Source organism: Heptranchias perlo, chromosome 35 (genome assembly GCF_035084215.1).
Source record: "Heptranchias perlo isolate sHepPer1 chromosome 35, sHepPer1.hap1, whole genome shotgun sequence".
Classification (NCBI taxonomy): Eukaryota; Metazoa; Chordata; class Chondrichthyes; order Hexanchiformes; family Hexanchidae; genus Heptranchias; species Heptranchias perlo.
This window is the reverse complement of record NC_090359.1, coordinates 25,560,481-25,578,598: the sequence shown is the minus strand read 5'-3', so window position 1 is coordinate 25,578,598 and position 18,118 is coordinate 25,560,481. Positions and strand designations below refer to the sequence as shown.

The window sequence follows — 18,118 nt, the reverse complement described above, 5'->3', positions numbered from 1 at the left end:
AACTCACTCCTGGGTATCTGTTATTCTATATATAAACCCCCCGAACCCCTCGATTAGATTCCAGCCTGTAACTCACTCCCGGGTATCTGTTATTCTATATATAAATCCCCGAACCCCTCGATTAGATTCCAGCCTGTAACTCACTCCCAGGTATCTGTTATTCTATATATAAACCCCCCGAACCCCTCGATTAGATTCCAGTCTGTAACTCACTCCCGGGTATCTGTTATTCTATATATAAACCCCCCGAACCCCTCGATTAGATTCCAGCCTGTAACCCCACTCCCGGGTATCTGTTATTCTATATATAAACCCCCCGAACCCCTCGATTAGATTCCAGCCTGTCACTCACTCCCGGGTATCTGTTATTCTATATATAAATCCCCGAACCCCTCGATTAGATTCCAGCCTGTAACTCACTCCCGGGTATCTGTTATTCTATATATAAACCCCCCGAACCCCTCGATTAGATTCCAGCCTGTAACTCACTCCCGGGTATCTGTTATTCTATATATAAATCCCCGAACCCCTCGATTAGATTCCAGCCTGTAACTCACTCCCAGGTATCTGTTATTCAATATATGAACCCCCCGAACCCCTCGATTAGATTCCAGCCTGTAACTCACTCCCGGGTATCTGTTATTCTATATATAAACCCCCCGAACCCCTCGATTAGATTCCAGCCTGTAACCCACTCCCGGGTATCTGTTATTCTATATATAAACCCCCCGAACCCCTCGATTAGATTCCAGCCTGTAACTCACTCCCGGGTATCTGTTATTCTATATATAAACCCCCCGAACCCCTCGATTAGATTCCAGCCTGTAACCCACTCCCGGGTATCTGTTATTCTATATATAAACCCCCCGAACCCCTCGATTATATTCTCAGCCTGTTACTCACTCCCGGGTATCTGTTATTCTATATATAAACCCCCCGAACCCCTCGATTAGATTCTCAGCCTGTAACCCACTCCCGGGTATCTGTTATTCTATATATAAACCCCCCGAACCCCTCGATTGGATTCCAGCCTGTAACTCACTCCCGGGTATCTGTTATTCTATATATAAATCCCCGAACCCCTCGATTAGATTCCAGCCTGTCACTCACTCCCGGGTATCTGTTATTCTATATATAAATCCCCCGAACCCCTCGATTAGATTCCAGCCTGTAACCCACTCCCGAGTATCTGTTATTCTATATATAAACCCCCCCGAACCCCTCGATTAGATTCCAGCCTGTAACTCACTCCCGGGTATCTGTTATTCTATATATAAACCCCCCGAACCCCTCGATTAGATTCTCAGCCTGTAACCCACTCCCGGGTATCTTATTCTATATATAAACCCCCCGAACCCCTCGATTAGATTCTCAGCCTGTAACCCACTCCCGGGTATCTGTTATTCTATATATAAACCCCCCGAACCCCTCGATTGGATTCTCAGTCTGTAACTCACTCCCGGGTATCTGTTATTCTATATATAAACCCCCCGAACCCCTCGATTGGATTCCAGCCTGTAACTCACTCCCGGGTATCTGTTATTCTATATATAAACCCCCCGAACCCCTCGATTAGATTCCAGCCTGTAACCCACTCCCGAGTATCTGTTATTCTATATATAAACCCCCCCGAACCCCTCGATTAGATTCCAGCCTGTAACTCACTCCCGGGTATCTGTTATTCTATATATAAACCCCCCGAACCCCTCGATTAGATTCCAGCCTGTAACTCACTCCCTGGTATCTGTTATTCTATATATAAACCCCCCGAACCCGTCGATTAGATTCCAGCCTGTAACTCACTCCCGGGTATCTGTTATTCTATATATAAACCCCCCGAACACATCGATTAGATTCCAGCCTGTAACCCACTCCCGGGTATCTGTTATTCTATATATAAACCCCCCGAACCCCTCGATTAGATTCCAGCCTGTAACCCACTCCCGGTATTCTGTTATTCTATATATAAACCCCCCGAACCTCTCGATTAGATTCCAGCCTGTAACTCACTCCCAGGTATCTGTTATTCTATATATAAACCCCCTGAACCCCTCGATTAGATTCCAGCCTGTAACCCACTCCCGGGTATCTGTTATTCTATATATAAACCCTCCGAACCCCTCGATTAGATTCCAGTCTGTAACTCACTCCCGGGTATCTGTTATTCTATATATAAACCCCCCGAACCCCTCGATTAGATTCCAGTCTGTAACTCACTCCCGGGTATCTGTTATTCTATATATAAACCCCCCGAACCCCTCGATTAGATTCCAGCCTGTAACTCACTCCCGGGTATCTGTTATTCTATATATAAACCCCCCGAACCCCTCGATTAGATTCCAGCCTGTAACTCACTCCCGGGTATCTGTTATTCTATATATAAACCCCCCGAACCCCTCGATTAGATTCCAGTCTGTAACTCACTCCTGGGTATCTGTTATTCTATATATAAATCCCCCGAACCCCTCGATTAGATTCCAGTCTGTAACCCACTCCCGGGTATCTGTTATTCTATATATAAACCCCCCGAACCCCTCGATTAGATTCTCAGCCTGTAACTCACTCCCAAGTATCTGTTATTCCCCAAATAAATGTCCAGCTCTTTAGTGTAGGTTTTTTTTATTCGTTCATGGGATGTGGGCATTGCTGGCGAGGCCGGCATTTATTACCCATCCCTAATTGCCTTTGAGAAGGTGTAACTGATAATGATAATGTGTCTATTTGCAGCGTACAGGATCCACCTGAATCAAAGCACAGTCAACATCCTGATGAGTCTCAACCTGGGTTACAAAATCGACCTGAGAGGGAAGACGGAGTTAAAGGTACAGGCGCTGACGTAGTCACAGATTGAGGGTCGATGTGGGAATTCGGGGGACGGGGTGTGGGGGGGAGCAGGGTTATAAATGACTGTTATCGTAAGATGCATTGAGTAAGTATGTGGAACACCCAGTGCTTCAAGTCAACTGTACTTGTCTTTAAAGGGCAAAGGCATCGAAGATACTTTTTGGCTTGTAGGAAGAGAGGGCTTCAACAAACCAATACCAACTCCACCTGACCTCTTACCAGGGTAAGTGTCTCCAACTGGTCACAGCGAGCGATGGCTAACTTACTCGCAACTGCGGGGACGCCATCTCTTTGGAAGATTAAGGGGTGATCTAGTCGAGGTGTTTTAGATGATCAAAGGAGTTGAGAGGGTAGATGGAGAGAAACTATTTCCTCTGGTGGGGGGAGTCCAGAACAAGGGGGCAGAACCTTAAAATTAGAGCCAGGCCGTTCAGGGGTGATGTCAGGAAGCACTTCTTCACACAAAGGGGAGTGGGAATCTGGAACTCTCTCCCCCAAAAAGCTTTCTCTGCCTTCCGGATGTTTCTGCCTCTCTCTGTTTTTTTTTCCTGTTTGTTTTTTTGTTGAATGTGTATTCGGGGGTTCTGCAGGTGACACCTCTCTGTCTGAACACGGTGATTGCCTTGGCAACGGGCAGTTGCAGGGGCATTCTGTAAACACCATGTATTGTTCTATATGTATAAATGCGTAGGCTTCGAGGAGCTCCTGAACATTTACCTGAGGAAGGAGGAAGCCTCCGAAAGCTTGTGAATTTAAAATAAAATTGCTGGACTATAACTTGGTGTTGTAAAATTGTTTACAATCCCCAAAAAGCTGTTCAGGCTGCGGGTCAATTAAAAATGTCCACAAAATGTGAGATTGATAGATTTTCGTTCGTTAAGGGTATTAAGAGTTATGGAACCAGAACGGGTAGATGGAGTTAAGATACAGATCAGCCATGATCTAATTGAATGGTGGAATGTTCTCGAGGGGCTGAATGGCCTCCTCCTGTTCCTATGTTTTGCCACACACGGCACTGCATATCCACCACACAGGTCCTTGCCTGTCCTCTGAGGAACTGGCTTCAAGATCCACGGTTTCATATTCAAACCCCTCAATGTCCCGCACTCCACCCCCGCCCCCCCCATCACGGCCGATCTTCTGCAGCCGCAAGTCCCAGATCACAACCTCTGGTCCTCCGACTCCGCCTACCTGCCCGTCCACGCCCCCCGCCCCTCTCAGAATCTAGAATTCTCTTCCCCAAAAAGGCTGCGGATGCCGGTGGGCAATTTGGAGCTTTCACGACCGAGATCAATAGATTTTTGTTACAGCACAGAAACAGGCCGTTCGGCCCAACAGGTCTGTGCTGGTGTTTATGCTCCACACGAGCCTCCTCCCTCCCAATTTCATCTCACCCTGTCAGCATATCCTTCTATTCCTTTCTCCCTCATGTGTTTATCCAGCTTCCCCTTAAATGCATCTGTTCTATTTGCCTCAACTACTCCTTGTGGGAGCGAGTTCCACATTCTCACCACTCTCTGGGTAAAGAGGTTTCTCCTGAATTCCCTATTGGATTTATTGGCGACTATCTTAGACCGCTGGTTTTGGATTTCCCCCCACAAGTGGTAAGGGTATCGAGGGATATGGATCTAAGGTGGGTAGATGGAGTTGAGGTGCAGGTCAGCCAGGATCTGATTAAATGCCCCCGTCCTGCTCCTATCTTCAGTCACTATGTCCTTTGGAACAGTGGAGTGGGAGACTGCAAACTGGACAAGTGTAGTGGGGGAAGAACCCGTGTTGGATAAAGTGGAGCAAGGAATTGGGGTTGGATAAAAAGCAGGAGACAGACTGCAGTCACAAGTACCAGTAAAACAGCCTCCACTTTCTCCAACTCCAATCTCCTGCTCCACTTTCCCCAACTGTGGTCATGACCAGATCACCTGTTTTTATAGTGATGTTGGCTGAGGGATAAATGTTGGCCCCAGGACACCGGGGAGAACTCCCCCTGCTCTTCTTCGAAATAGAGGCCACGGGATCATTTACGTCCACCCGAGAGGGGCAGACGGGGGCCTCGGTTTAACGTCTCATCCGAGAGGCGGCACCTCTGACAGTGCAGCACTCCCTCAGTGCTACCTCTGGGGAGGGTCAGTCTGGATTATGCGCTCAAGTCTCTGGAGTGGGGGCTCGAACCCACGACCTTCTGACTCAGAGGCGAGAGAGAGAGAGAGAGTCTGTGTCTGTGCCTACAATCCACAGGTTTTCAAAACCCAAACTTGGTGTCGATGAATCACTGCTCCCTGATTGACCTTGTCGTCTCAAGTGCTCGTTTCAATCTTGGTGATGTCTCGCTCGGGCCCACCCATCTCCCCACGGACAGTATTTGGGCTGCGAGAGCCTCTGTGTCCTCGGGCGGTTCACCCCCTCTGTGAGGATGTTAAGACCCCCTCCCCCCTTGTCGATTTCTGCGTTTAATCGGTGTAATGTTATTTTGCCTCGCTTGTATTCAGAGCCAGTAACCATGGCCTTAACTTGGAGAAGATCTCTCCTGATAGAAAACAGAAGCTGATGAAGGCACGGAATATGAACAAAGTCTAAGGTAATTAATGGTATTGCCTTTTACTGTTTGCCACTGTCTTAGTGTGTGTGTGTGTGTGTGTGTGTCACTCCTCTTGTCACAATTTATTATTTTATTGCATGTGATTCCGTTTGTCTCCCCTCATGAATATGGTTAATGATTCTGCAAAATTGATAAATCATTAACAAAACCGCAAGCATCAATAACATTGCTCTCACTCTCCTTTCTTTCCCGATCATCTTAGAATCTTACAGCACAGAAGGAGGCCATTCGGCCCATCGTGCCTGTACCGGCTCTTTGAAAGAGCTATCCAATTAGTCCCACTCCCCCCTGCTCCTTCCTCATAGCCCTGCAATGTTTTTTTTCCTATTTAAGTATTTATCTAATTTCCCTTTTGAAAGTTATTATTGAATCTGCTTCCACCGCCCTTTCAGGCAGCGCGTTCCAGGTCATCACAAAAAAAATTCTCCTCGTCTCCGGTCTGGCTTATTTGCCAATTACTGTAAATCTGTGTCCTCTGGTTACCGACCCTCCTGCCACTGGAAACAGTTTCTCCTTATTTACTCTATCAAAACCCTTCATGATTTTGAACACCTCGATTAAATCTCCCCGTAACCTTCTCTGCTCTGAGGAGAACGATCTCTCATTCTTTCTTGCACTCTCACACACCCTAATGAGTGCGTTCCCCAATCGTGCACCCCCAGTGGGGAGCTGATCAAAGCGATTAAGTTTTAAAGTGCATCTTAAAGGATGAGAAAGAGGTTTAGCTGCCTAGGCCTTAAGCTCTGGAATCCCCTCCCTAAACCCCTCTGGCTCTCTCTCTTTTAAGACGCCCCTTAAAACTCAACTCTTTGACCAAGCTTTTGGCCACCTATCATATCTCCATATGTGGCTTGGTGCCAAATTTTGTTTGATTACGCTCCTGTGAAGCCCCTTGGGAAGTTTTAACTACGTTAAAGGCGCTATATAAATGCAAGTTGTTGTTGTATGTTTAATAAACCTGTGACCTCTGACATTCAGTGTTGCAAACCCTATTAACTGGAGGAGTAAGTTATAAGTAAGAACACGCACACATTTGAACGTAAGAACATAAGAAATAGGAGCAGGAGTAGGCCATTTGGCCCCTCGAGCCTGCTCCTCCGTTTTGCCCCTCTCCCATCAGACCTAAAGGAAGGAAAGAAAACAAAGTTGATCTTAACAAGGTTGTGGTGAGTGTGGAACCCATCCACGTCGTACATTCGGCCGGCGCTAACCGTCTCAACTCTCACGTAAAGCGTTGGGGGGGTATCGGAGGGCGGTGGACCCGTTCCCCCCCACCCCGGCACGAATCAGCTCCCTCGGGAGAAACCAGGAGCGAGTTTTGGGAATGATATTAAAAACGGGAGGTGGGGCGCGCTAGGTTTCGTGATGACGTGCGAAAACGTAACGTGCGGCTCGGGAGAACCGAGCGTCACAACGAATGATTCCTGGAACTCCCAATGGGCAACGGTTCAATACTGACCCTCCTCAAAAAGACCTCTGGGGTTTGGCCATTGGTTGACAGGTGGCCTTTCGAGCCGTACGTCATCACGAAACCTAGCGCGGAGATTGGAATTGGAGTCAATAAAACTAACCGTGAGAAGTAAAGTGCAAAGCCTGTCTCAATAGATTGCTATTCAGACAAGACCCTCTTAAAATCCTTCAAGAATGCTTTTATTTCTCCAAGGTAATGTCTGACAGTCCCTCGAGATGCCCATGTCAGCTTCCTCATTACCTCCCTCTTTTTTTATTCATTCATGGGATGTGGGCGTCGCTGGCGAGGCCGGCATTTATTGCCCATCTCTAATTGCCCCTCGAGAAGGTGGTGGTGAGCCGCCTTCTTGAACCGCTGCAGTCCGTGTGGTGAAGGTTCTCCCACAGTGCTGTTAGGAAGGGAGTTCCAGGATTTTGACCCAGCGACGATGAAGGAACGGCGATATATTTCCAAGTTGGGATGGTGTGTGACTTGGAGGGGAACGTGCAGGTGGTGTTGTTCCCATGTGCCTGCTGCTCTTGTCCTTCTAGGTGGTAGAGGTCGCGGGTTTGGGAGGTGCTGTCGAGGAAGCCTTGGCGAGTTGCTGCAGTGCATCCTGTGGATGGTACACACTGCAGCCACAGTTTTTTTTTATTCGTTCATGGGATGTGGGCGTCGCTGGCGAGGCCAGCATTTATTGCCCATCCCTAATTGCCCTCGAGAAGGCGCCGGTGGTGAAGGGAGTGAATGTTTAGTGTGGTGGATGGGGTGCCAATCAAGTGGGCTGCTTTGTCCTGGATGGTAGTGAGTTTTTTGAGTGTTGTTGGAGCTGCACTCATCCAGGCAAGTGGAGAGTATTCCATCACACTCCTGACTTGTGCCTTGTAGATGGTGGAAAGGCTTTGGGGAGTCAGGAGGTGAGTCACTCGCCGCAGAATACCCAGCCTCTGACCTGCTCTTGTAGCCACAGTATTTATGTGGCTGGTCCAGTTAAGTTTCTGGTCAATGGTGACCCCCAGGATGTTGATGGTGGGGGATTCGGTGATGGTAATGCCGTTGAATGTCAAGGGGAGGTGGTTAGACTCTCTCCTGTTGGAGATGATCATTACCTGGTACTTGTCTGGCGCGAATGTTACTTGCCATTTATCAGCCCAAGCCTGGATGTTGTCCAGGTCTTGCTGCATGCGGGCTCGGACTGCTTCATTACCTGAGGGGTTGCGAATGGAACTGAACACTGAAGGAGGAAGTACACTGCATTCCCGGGAAAAACAACACGGCCCGAAACGGCTGCCCCTTTTGTGAAGCAGTCAGTCGATGGTCGTTTTCTGGGAGAAACCGGGGCTGCATTTTTTTTCCCGCCAACAATTCCATGACTGACGAACAAAGAACGATCACCTGTCTGGACATTTCAAGGAAAAAAAAAATACAGTCCCCACTGCTTGTTGAGAACATGATTTCCCGCTATATGCAAGGGCCGGTATAACCGGTTGGAATTAATAAAATAAAGCAGCACCACAAACAAAGATTCAAAAACAGATTTCACACCACTGGACGGGCAGCAGAGAGTTAGCGACTGTAACAATCTGCTGAAGTTCCACTACCACAGTTTATGGGAACAGGAGGAGGCCATTCAGCCCCTCGAGCCTGTTCTGCCATTCAATTAGATCATGGCTGACCTGTATCTTAACTCCATTTACCCGCCTTGGTTCCGTAAACCTTAATCCCCTCACCCAACAAAAAATCTATCGATCTCAGTTTTGAAATTTTCAATTGATCCCCAGTCTCAGCAGCTTTTTTGGGGGAGAGAGAGTTCCAGATTCCCACTCCCCTTTGTGTGAAGAAGTGCTTCCTGACATCACCCCTGAACGGCCTGGCTCTAATTTTAAGGTTCTGCCCCCTTGTTCTGGACTCCCCCCACCAGAGGAAATAGTTTCTCTCTATCGACCCTCTCAAATCCTTTTCCATCTCAAACACCTCGATTAGATCACCCCTTAATCTTCTACACTCGAGGGAATACAAGCCCAGTCCGTGCAACCTGTCCTCGTAATTTAACCCTTTTAGCCCCAGTATTGTTCTGATGAATGATTATAACACCACCTCTCACTGGATTTGCTGTCGTGCAATTCACCTCCTCCAACTTACTATCTCCTGTGCTCTGGAAGTGGCTTTGGAATGTTTTTTGATGGGAAATTAAATCTGCAATTTAAACTGTGTAGTTTTTCTTCAACATCAACTTCAGTTATGTGGAGAGACTGGAGAAACTGGGATTGTTCCTAGAGCAGAGAAGGTTAAGGGGAGATTTAATCGAGGTGTTCAAAATCATGAAGGGTTTTGATAGAGTAAATAAGGAGAAACTGTTTCCAGTGGCAGGAGGGTCGGTAACCAGAGGACACAGATTTAAGATAATTGGCAAAAGAGCCAGAGGGGAGATGAGAAATATTTTAACACAGCGAGTTGTGATGATCTGGAATGCGCTGCCTGAAAGGGCGGTGGAAGCAGATTCAATAGTAACTTTCAAAAGGGAATTGGATAAATACTTGAAAAGGAAAAATTTGCAGGGCTGTGGGGACAGAGCAGGGGGAGTGGGACTAATTGGCTAGCTCCTTCAAAGAGCCGGCACAGGCACAATGGGCCGAACGGCCTCCTTCTGTGCTGTAAGATTGTATCATCACCACCACCTTCTCCTTCTGAAGGCTCTTCCAACATGGCCCTGGGAGCCGGGTGAGATTATCCAGATATGAAAATGGAAGACCCCCCCCCATCACAAGCAGTCGGGATGATCCCGATGTGGGAACGCCTCATGTGACGGGCACGATCGGCAAGAACAATCCTGCACAGCGAGTTCAGCCGATCCCTACGTACAGTTATAACGGCTGAAACTTACAGGGCGCAGAGGGCAGAATGACAAGAGCAGCCTTCCAGTGCCACCCACGCCCTGAAGACTGGCTGTGAAGTGTTGAAGGAGCACTGGCCTTTTCATAAAGATGGAGATCTCGGGGGATCAATTATCATGTTGGAATGTTATGACATGCCTGTATCCCGCTGCACTTTCAGTCTCATTCCTTGTCTTCATGGATTCAGAAGGCCTGCATTCGGACCTGTTTTTGAAGGTGTCGTTGGCTTTCGCTAGTTTTAATACATAGAGTCACATAGTTACATAGAGTCTACAGTGCAGAAACAGGCCATTCGGCCCAACTTTTCTATGCGGTGTTTATGCTCCACACGAGCCTCCTCCCATTCCTGTTCATCTCACCCTTTCTCCCTCATGTGTTTATCCAGCTTCCCCCTAAATGTATCTACACTATTCACCTCACCTACTCCTTGTGTTAGCGAGTTCCACATTCTCACCACTCTCTGGGTAAAGAATCATAGAAATTTACGGCACAGAAGGAGGCTATTCGGCCCATCGTGTCTGTGCCGGCCGAAAAAGAGCTACCCAACCTATTCCCACTTTCCAACTCTTGGTCCGTAACCTTGAAGTTTCTCCTGAATTCCCTATTGGATTTATTATTGACGATCTTATATTTATGGCCTCTAGTTCTGGTCTCCCCCCACAAGTGGAAACATCTCTACGTTTACCCTATCAAACCCTTTCATTATCTTAAAGACCTCTATCAGGTCACCCCTCAGTCTTCTCTTTTCTAGAGGAAAAGTTCGGCCTTTCCTGATAGTTATATCCTCTCAGTTCTGGTATCATCCTTGTAAATCGTTTTTGCGCCTTCTCCAGTGCCTCTGTATCCTTTCGATAAGATGGAGACCAGAACTACGCACAGTGCTCCAAGTGTGATCTAACCCAGGTTCTATACAAGTTTAACATAACTCCTCTGCTTTTCAATTCTATCCCTCTAGCAATTAACCCCATTAACATGTGTAACTACACTAACCCGAAGTCCATTTTATTTGTATATAAACAGTATATATATATATATATATATATTGGAAAAACGATTTTCCTTGTGAATTTTGTAAATCTTTGAAATGCTCGGTCCGTGGATCATTATAATGCGAAGAATAAATTATTGTGTATTTAATCTAGACGATGTTCTTTGCTGTTTCAGTGTTGAATTTTATATACTTGGTTCATGACCAATCTGTCTGTCGTGTGTCTCTGTGAATAAATAAAACCTGTAAAATTAAAGCCCTCGATTCCATTTAGTGTTTTCTCCGCCCCCCCCCACCCAAAAAAAAACCTTATATTTTGTTTCCTTGTGCAGAGGGACGGTTAACTTCACCCTGAGGGAATATTCTTTATATGAGCTGAGACGGGGTCGAAAGGAAAGAAAGCCTTGTGTTTATTTAGCGCCTCTCACCTCATTCAGCTGTTCCAATGTTCTCCATTTGATCTCCATGTGAGGACCTCTCCATCACCAAACTCTAATTAACCAGCGTTATAGGGGGAAGGCTTAGGGGTCGCCAACTCTGGTCGGACATATTCCTGGAGGCTTCGTCACATGACCTCCCGCTTCGCTCCGCCCTGCCCCCAAACTCCCGCTATTGGTCCATCTTCCAGGCGCTAGGTCTTTCCCACGGCCAATTGGAAAGGGAACAGATTCTTTGGATTAAACTTGACTGTTAGTGAGAGATCCTTCTTTCCCCCCGTCTCCGGTATTTTTACTACTCATAAGTGGAAGTGTTCAAAGAAAACGAAAGAAAAAACACCCTACAATTTTGTTTACACCTCCCCCTACCCCCATGATGTTTCTCCTGGGGTGTTGCTTGCTGCAGCGTCATGGAGATTTATCTTCATTCCTGGAGACTGCAGGACAATCCTGGAGGGTCGGCAGCCCCTAGGCAGGTCTGAATTCCCTCGGGCCTTTCCGGCGTAGTCTCGGCCTAAATCCGCTGGGAGTCCAGTGCAAGGCCCAGCAAGGCTTCTGCTTCAAGTTTCCAGGGGGTGGGGTGGGGTGGGGTGGGAGGCTGCTAACTGGGGTAGAACGTCTGTCCTCCAAAACATGACCTCCGATGCCAGAGGAGGTGTAACCAGTGGGGGAGGAGGAGGGGAATTCCCAGGCCTGTGAGATTCCTCTTTTCCTCGATGCTAACAGGAATAGGGACACCACTCTCTGGGTAAAGAAGTTTCTCCTGAATTCTTTATTGGGTTTATCAATGACTATCTTATATTTATGACCCCTAATTTTGGTCTGCCCCACAAGTGGAAACATCTTCTCTCCATCTACCTTATCAAACCCTTTCATAATTGTAAGGACCTCTATCAGGTCACCCCCCAGCCTTCTCTTTTATGAATTCTGTACAAAATGGTGGTGGACCTTCATGTTGGGCTGACCTCAAAATGATTGGGGGGCAGTTCACAAACTTTCACCATCCTAAACTCCATGACATTTTTTGAAGCAACAATCCCACACCCAACCTGAGACTGGGCACCAATCTCCACGCCCCTTCCCCCTCCCCTCACCCCCTCATTCCCTGGATTTCCTCTCCCGTCTCCTCTTTAATTAACCCACAGCTCCCGGTGTCCTCCCCCTGCCTTCAGCGTGCCCCAGCTTGCCCATCCTCTCCCTCCCACCCCATACACCCTCCCTTCCGGTCCAGAGCACCTGGTAGCCTGTTCACCCCACCCCCACTGAGTCCATTTGGGAGGCCAGACAACTCCTTCCCCATGATTGTGCCTTCGGCTGGCTGGGCCCTAAGCTCTGGAATTCCCTCCCAAAACCTCTCCGCCTCTCTCCCTCTCTCTCCTCCTTTGAGACCCTCCTTAAAACCTACCTCTTTGACCAAGCCCTGTCCTAATATCTCCTTATGTGGCTCGGTGTCAAATTTTGTTTGATAATCGCTCCCGTGAAGGGTTGTGGGACGTTTTCCAATGTTAAAGGCGCTATACAAATGTTGAGACATGAACGAGGGAAAGAGAAACAGTGAAGCCTGTTAGGGTTGAACAGCCACCCAACCAAAGACAAGTCGAGACATGTCCTTGCCGAGAAATTGACTTCCTATTGCACAGAAGCAAATTGGGTTTTGCTCAAAGCCCGGGAAAAATATGGCTCGGGTAAATAAGATAGATAAAATATAGATAAATAAAGATAAGATAGATACCTTTGAACTAGCTACTTGGCGAACAACAAACAGAGACAGCCAGTCTAGGAAACAAAGATCAGTCAAATACAGGGAAATGTAAGGAATCTTACAACACCAGGATATAGTCCAACAGTTTTATAAAACAGGATGGACAATAACCTGGTCTTGTAAGATTCCTTACATTTGGCCACCCCAGTCCATCACCGGCATCTCCACATCATAAATACAGGGAAGGCACACGTCACTCTAAAGAGGACACGGTAATCTGTGCAAGATCGAGCTTGATGGGAGAAAACTCAGACCTAATTGAGGTGAACAGAGACCGAGCAAATTGCAGTTCCAAAGCCAGTTGGTTTTAAGTGGTGTTTGAGTGGCAGACAAAGACACCCAGTCTTTGTGTATTCGGTGGGCGTGTCCAAGGTACGAGCAAAGGTTGCATAAAGGGGGCCATGCTCTGGCTGTTAGAGGGGGTACTGTCTGAAGAGCTCGGGCCTAGGCTTGACTGCATCCTGCTTATCGCAGTGTGACATGGAAATAAAGGCAAGACAGGATACAGGACCGAGCCTGGCTATCATTTTACCCGACAGAATTAACTTCAATCAATGCGAGTTGTTGCTGTTGAGTGTTTGGCAGCCCCGCCCTCCTCCCAAACTGGCTCCTCCCCTTCCCCTTCCCCCTTCCCCCCTCGGTTCAATAATCTCCCTACCCTTTAACCCCTGTGTGACCTGACTCCTGCACATGGCCTTAACTCCCCATACACAATGTTATGGGGAGATGGACTGGTATATTTATACAAGGCCTACTGATTAAAGGGAGTAATTTATCACCTTGAAAGACACTTCCCTGTGGTAACACCATTCTTTAAATCAGCCCTCTAAAAGCAAAAGAAATAACAAGGCGATGAGCCATTCAGCCCTAGATGGGAGCCGCGATATTTAATTTTCTGGTTCTAATGATTCGATGTGTTAGGCCCAAAGATTAGATGTCCCTTTTGTTCTTTTCAATGGAGAAAAATATGAGTGAAAGGACAGCTCAGAATGTTCGAACAGAAAATGCACCTTGCTTATAGCGTAGGAGTTTGTGAAGGCCCAGCTCAGTGACGCATCGAGATGTTGCTATGGAAACCATTTTAATGCAGAATTCTTTATTCATATAAATATTTAATTTTTAATGATTGATAAATGTGAAAGCTCTTTTGGAATGTGTGCCACACACACACATAACAGTGGTGGAGATCAGCGCAGGCTGTCCCATGTGATACTGCAGCCTGGCTCTGAAGGCTCATTCGAAAGGGCAGGGGGGTTTTTTAAACGCAAAGTGGCAAGGCCCACAGTGTCAGGCACCATCAACAACAGCTTGCATTTATATAGCACCTTTAATGTAGCTAAATTTCCCGCAGCGCCTCGCAGGAGCGTAAATCAGTCAAAAATCCGACATCGAGCCATGTAAGGAGATATTAGGACAGGTGACCAAAAGCTTGGTCAAAGAGGTCGGCTTTAAGGAGCGTCTTAAAGGTGGAGAGAGAGGCGGAGAGGTTTAGGGAGGGAATTCCAGAGCTCAGGGACCTAGGCAGCTGAAGGCACGGCCGCCAATGGTGGAGCGAAGAAAATCGAGGATCAGCAAGAGGCCAGAATTGGAGGAGCGCAGAGATCACGAAGGGTTGCAGGGCTGGAGGAGGCTACACCTTGGGATGTTTTACTACATTAAAGACACTATATAAATACAAATTGTTGTTTTTCTTGAATCACATATGCGAAAGATCACTCTTTTGAAATGACAAATTCATTTACTGGCAACGGGATTCCGATGTCCATTTATTTTTGTCACTCTTTGTTTCTTGTTCTGATGTTGAATTCGCTCGTGTAGCCGACTAAATGCATTTTAGAAACAACATTAAATGTTAAAGCTGCCATATAGTGACCCCCATAAGTCCCGGGCAGAATGGGGTAATTCCCCTGTCAATCACGCCTGGAGACCGCACTGCTGTAAGTGACTGGGATCGAATTTACGCACAGAATTTGTATTATGTGACCATCCCCAACTCACTGCACTGTGCTGGGGAAATAATCCATTTATATTTTGCAGAGATGATGTTTCCACTTGGCGGGGTGGAGACCAAAACTAGAGGCCACATAGTCACTAATAATGGGGAATTGAGGAGAAACTTCTTTACCCAGAGAGAGGTGAGAATGTGGAACTCGCTAACACAAGGAGTAGTTGAGGTGAATAGCACAGATGGATTTAAGGGGAAGCTAGATAAACACATGAGGGAGAAAGGAATAGAAGGATTTGCTGATAGGGTGAGATGAAGTAGGGAGGGAGGAGTATAAACACCAGCATGGACCAGTTGGGCCGAATGGCCTGTTTCTATGCTGTAAAATTCTATGGAACTTTCATTGTATGTTAAAGATATGTTGAGGAATGTTAAGTATAACACATTAATCCTCATTTGTCCCTTAGCCCCTAAAAATTAAAAAGTGTTTTTTTTTGGTTCATTCTCGAGATGTGAGCGTCACTGGCAAGGCCGCCATTTATCTTCTGTCCCTAGTCACCTTGAGAAGGTGGTGGTGAGCCTCTTACTTGAGTGCTTTGAAACAGCCGAGTGGCCACTTCAGACGGCAGTGAAAAGTCAACCACGTTGCTCATTATATTCCAGTAAAACCTTCACAACACTCCTCCTTGTGTCAAAGTATGTTTTATCTGATCCCTTACCTTAACCCTCCCTTACCTTCAGGTTATGACGGTCATGGGTTCGAGCCCCACTCCAGAGGCTTGAGCACAAAATCCAATGCCGGTACTGAGGGAGTGCTGCACTGTCAGAGGTGCCGTCTTTGGGATGAGACGTTAAACCGAGGCCCCGTCTGCCCCTCTCAGGTGGAAGTAGAAGATCCCGTGGCCACTATTTTGAAGACGAGAAAGGGGAGTTCTCCCCGGTGTCCTGGGCCAATATTTATCCCTCAACCGACACCTAAAATCAGATGATCTGGTCATTCTCACATTGCTGTTTGTGGGATCTTGCTGTGCGCAAATTGGCTGCCGCATTTCCTACACTTCAAAAAGTGCTTCACTGGCTGTAAAGCGCTTTGGGATGTCCTGAGGTCGTGAAAGGCGCTATATAAATGCAAATTCTTTTCTTTAGACCCTCTAAAGGCCTCCTTCTGTGCTATAAATTTTCTACAATTCTATCCAACTCCCAGCACACCTGTGCTCATTGTGTGGGGTTCACCTCTGCCCAAAAAAGATCTAATCTTTTAAACATAATTACAGTAATTCGCCAGGGCCAATTTTCTCAGACTGGCCGCACCTGATGTGCTATCTTAATAATGTTAGTGGCAATCGAATACAGTGCATGCAGAGTCACCATGTCTCAAATCATGTACACAACTCGTTCACAATCCGGAGCAGAATTCAATACAGGAGCTGCCCTAATTCCGCAGCCCGGACAGAATGAGGCCATTGTCTGTGAGTTTGTTTTCTGGTTTCCACCCAGAGCCGGTAAGTAAATCTCCTTCAGTTAAAGAGTCGCCCATTGTTGAAACTGAGTAAAGAGCCATCAGTCACTTGGATTAACGTCACCATTAACAGAACAAAGACCGCCAGCAATTCAGTAAAGGGAGGTAGCTAACTCTGCAACTAATAGGAACAGTTCACGGGGGTGGGGGGGCAGGAGAGGCGGGGGTGGTGGTTAGGCAGCGAATTTAAAATCTTGCACATTCCTTCCCAAGGCTGCTCTCCCTCTCCGCACATATTCCGAGGGAGAGTTCACTGGGGATTTTCCTCCTGCTCCCCCAGAATATATAATTGCATTTCTATAGCGCCTTTCACGACCTCAGGACTTCCCAAAACGCTTTACAGCCAATGGAAGTATTTTTGAAGTGTCGTCACTGTTGTAATGTAGGAAACACAGCAGCCCACAAACAGCGATGTGATAATGACCAGATCATCTGGTTTTTTTTTTAGTGATATTGGTTGAGGGGTAAATATTGACCAGGGGAGAACTCCCCCCTGCTCTTCTTTGAACTAGTGGCCGTGGGATCTTTTACACCTGCCTGAGAGGGGCAGACGGGGCCTCGGTTTAATGTTTCATCCGAAAGACGGCACCTCTGACAGTGCAGCACTCCCTCCGTACTGCACTGGGAGTGTCGGCCTGGATTATGGGCTCAAGTCTCGCTCCACTTTACATTATTTTACTTCACAATCAATGGCTTTTCAATCGAAAGACATAAGAACATAAGAAATAGGAGCAGGAGTAGGCCAATCGGCCCCTCGAGCCTGCTCCGCCATTCAATAAGATCATGGCTGATCTGCAAGTTATTTCATTTATATAAATGCAGGCCCCTCTTTCTTTCCTTCCTCCCTTTCCTGTGATAAGCCGAAGTGTTTGGCTCCATATTACTGATTTGCCAATCTTTCACTATTAATACCTTTCAAAACCTTTCATGATTCTCATTGCTGTTTGTGGGATCTTGCTGTGCACAAATAGGCCGCTGCGTTTCCAACATTACAACAGTGACTACACTTCAAAAAGTACTTGATTGGCTGTAAAGGGCTTTGTGACGTCCTGGGGTCGTAAAAGGCACTATAGAAATTTCTCCCTTTCTTTCTCTCTTTCTTTCTATTCTCTTTCTCTATTTCTCTCTCTCTCTCTCTCCCTTTCTCTCTTTCCTTCTTTCTTTCTAAAGCCTCTGTTAGATTTCATAGGAACATAGGAACAGGAGTAGGCCATTCAGCCCCTCGTGCCTGCTCCGCCATTTGATAAGATCATGGCTGATCTGTGATCTAACTCCATATACCTGCCTTTGGCCCATATCCCTTAATACCTTTGGTTGCTAAAAAGCTATCTATCTCAGATTTAAATTTAGCAATTGAGCTAGTATCAATTGCCGTTTGCGGAAGAGAGTTCCAAATTTCTACCACCCTTTGTGTGTAGAAATGTTTTCTAATCTCGCTCCTGAAAGGTCTGGCTCTAATTTTTAGACTGTGCCCCCTACTCCTAAAATCCCCAACCAGCGGAAATAGTTTCTCTCTATCCACCCTATCCGTTCCCCTCAATATCTTATAAACTTCGATCAGATCACCCCTTAACCTTCAAAACTCTGCCAACTTCCTAACCAAGTCCGTACTTTTCCCTCGATTCCATGGGCTTCTAACTTAGCTAACAGTCTCTTTTGTGGGACCTTATCAAATGCCTTCTG

At 46.8% G+C, this 18,118-nt stretch overlaps 1 protein-coding gene across 1 annotated transcript in view; it reads left to right on the top strand.

The window, feature by feature from the left end:
• Positions 1 to 11,028, top strand: part of LOC137302315 (retinal guanylyl cyclase 2-like) — a 51,416-nt gene extending 40,388 nt beyond the window's left edge. The window contains exons 16-19 of the mRNA XM_067971954.1: positions 2,728 to 2,822; positions 2,982 to 3,067; positions 5,331 to 5,419; positions 9,584 to 11,028. Coding sequence (XP_067828055.1) covers positions 2,728 to 2,822; positions 2,982 to 3,067; positions 5,331 to 5,418 — 269 coding nt within the window. The 3' untranslated portion in view covers position 5,419; positions 9,584 to 11,028. The remainder of the gene's footprint in view (positions 1 to 2,727; positions 2,823 to 2,981; positions 3,068 to 5,330; positions 5,420 to 9,583) is intronic.
• The last annotated feature ends 7,090 nt before the right edge of the window (positions 11,029 to 18,118 follow it).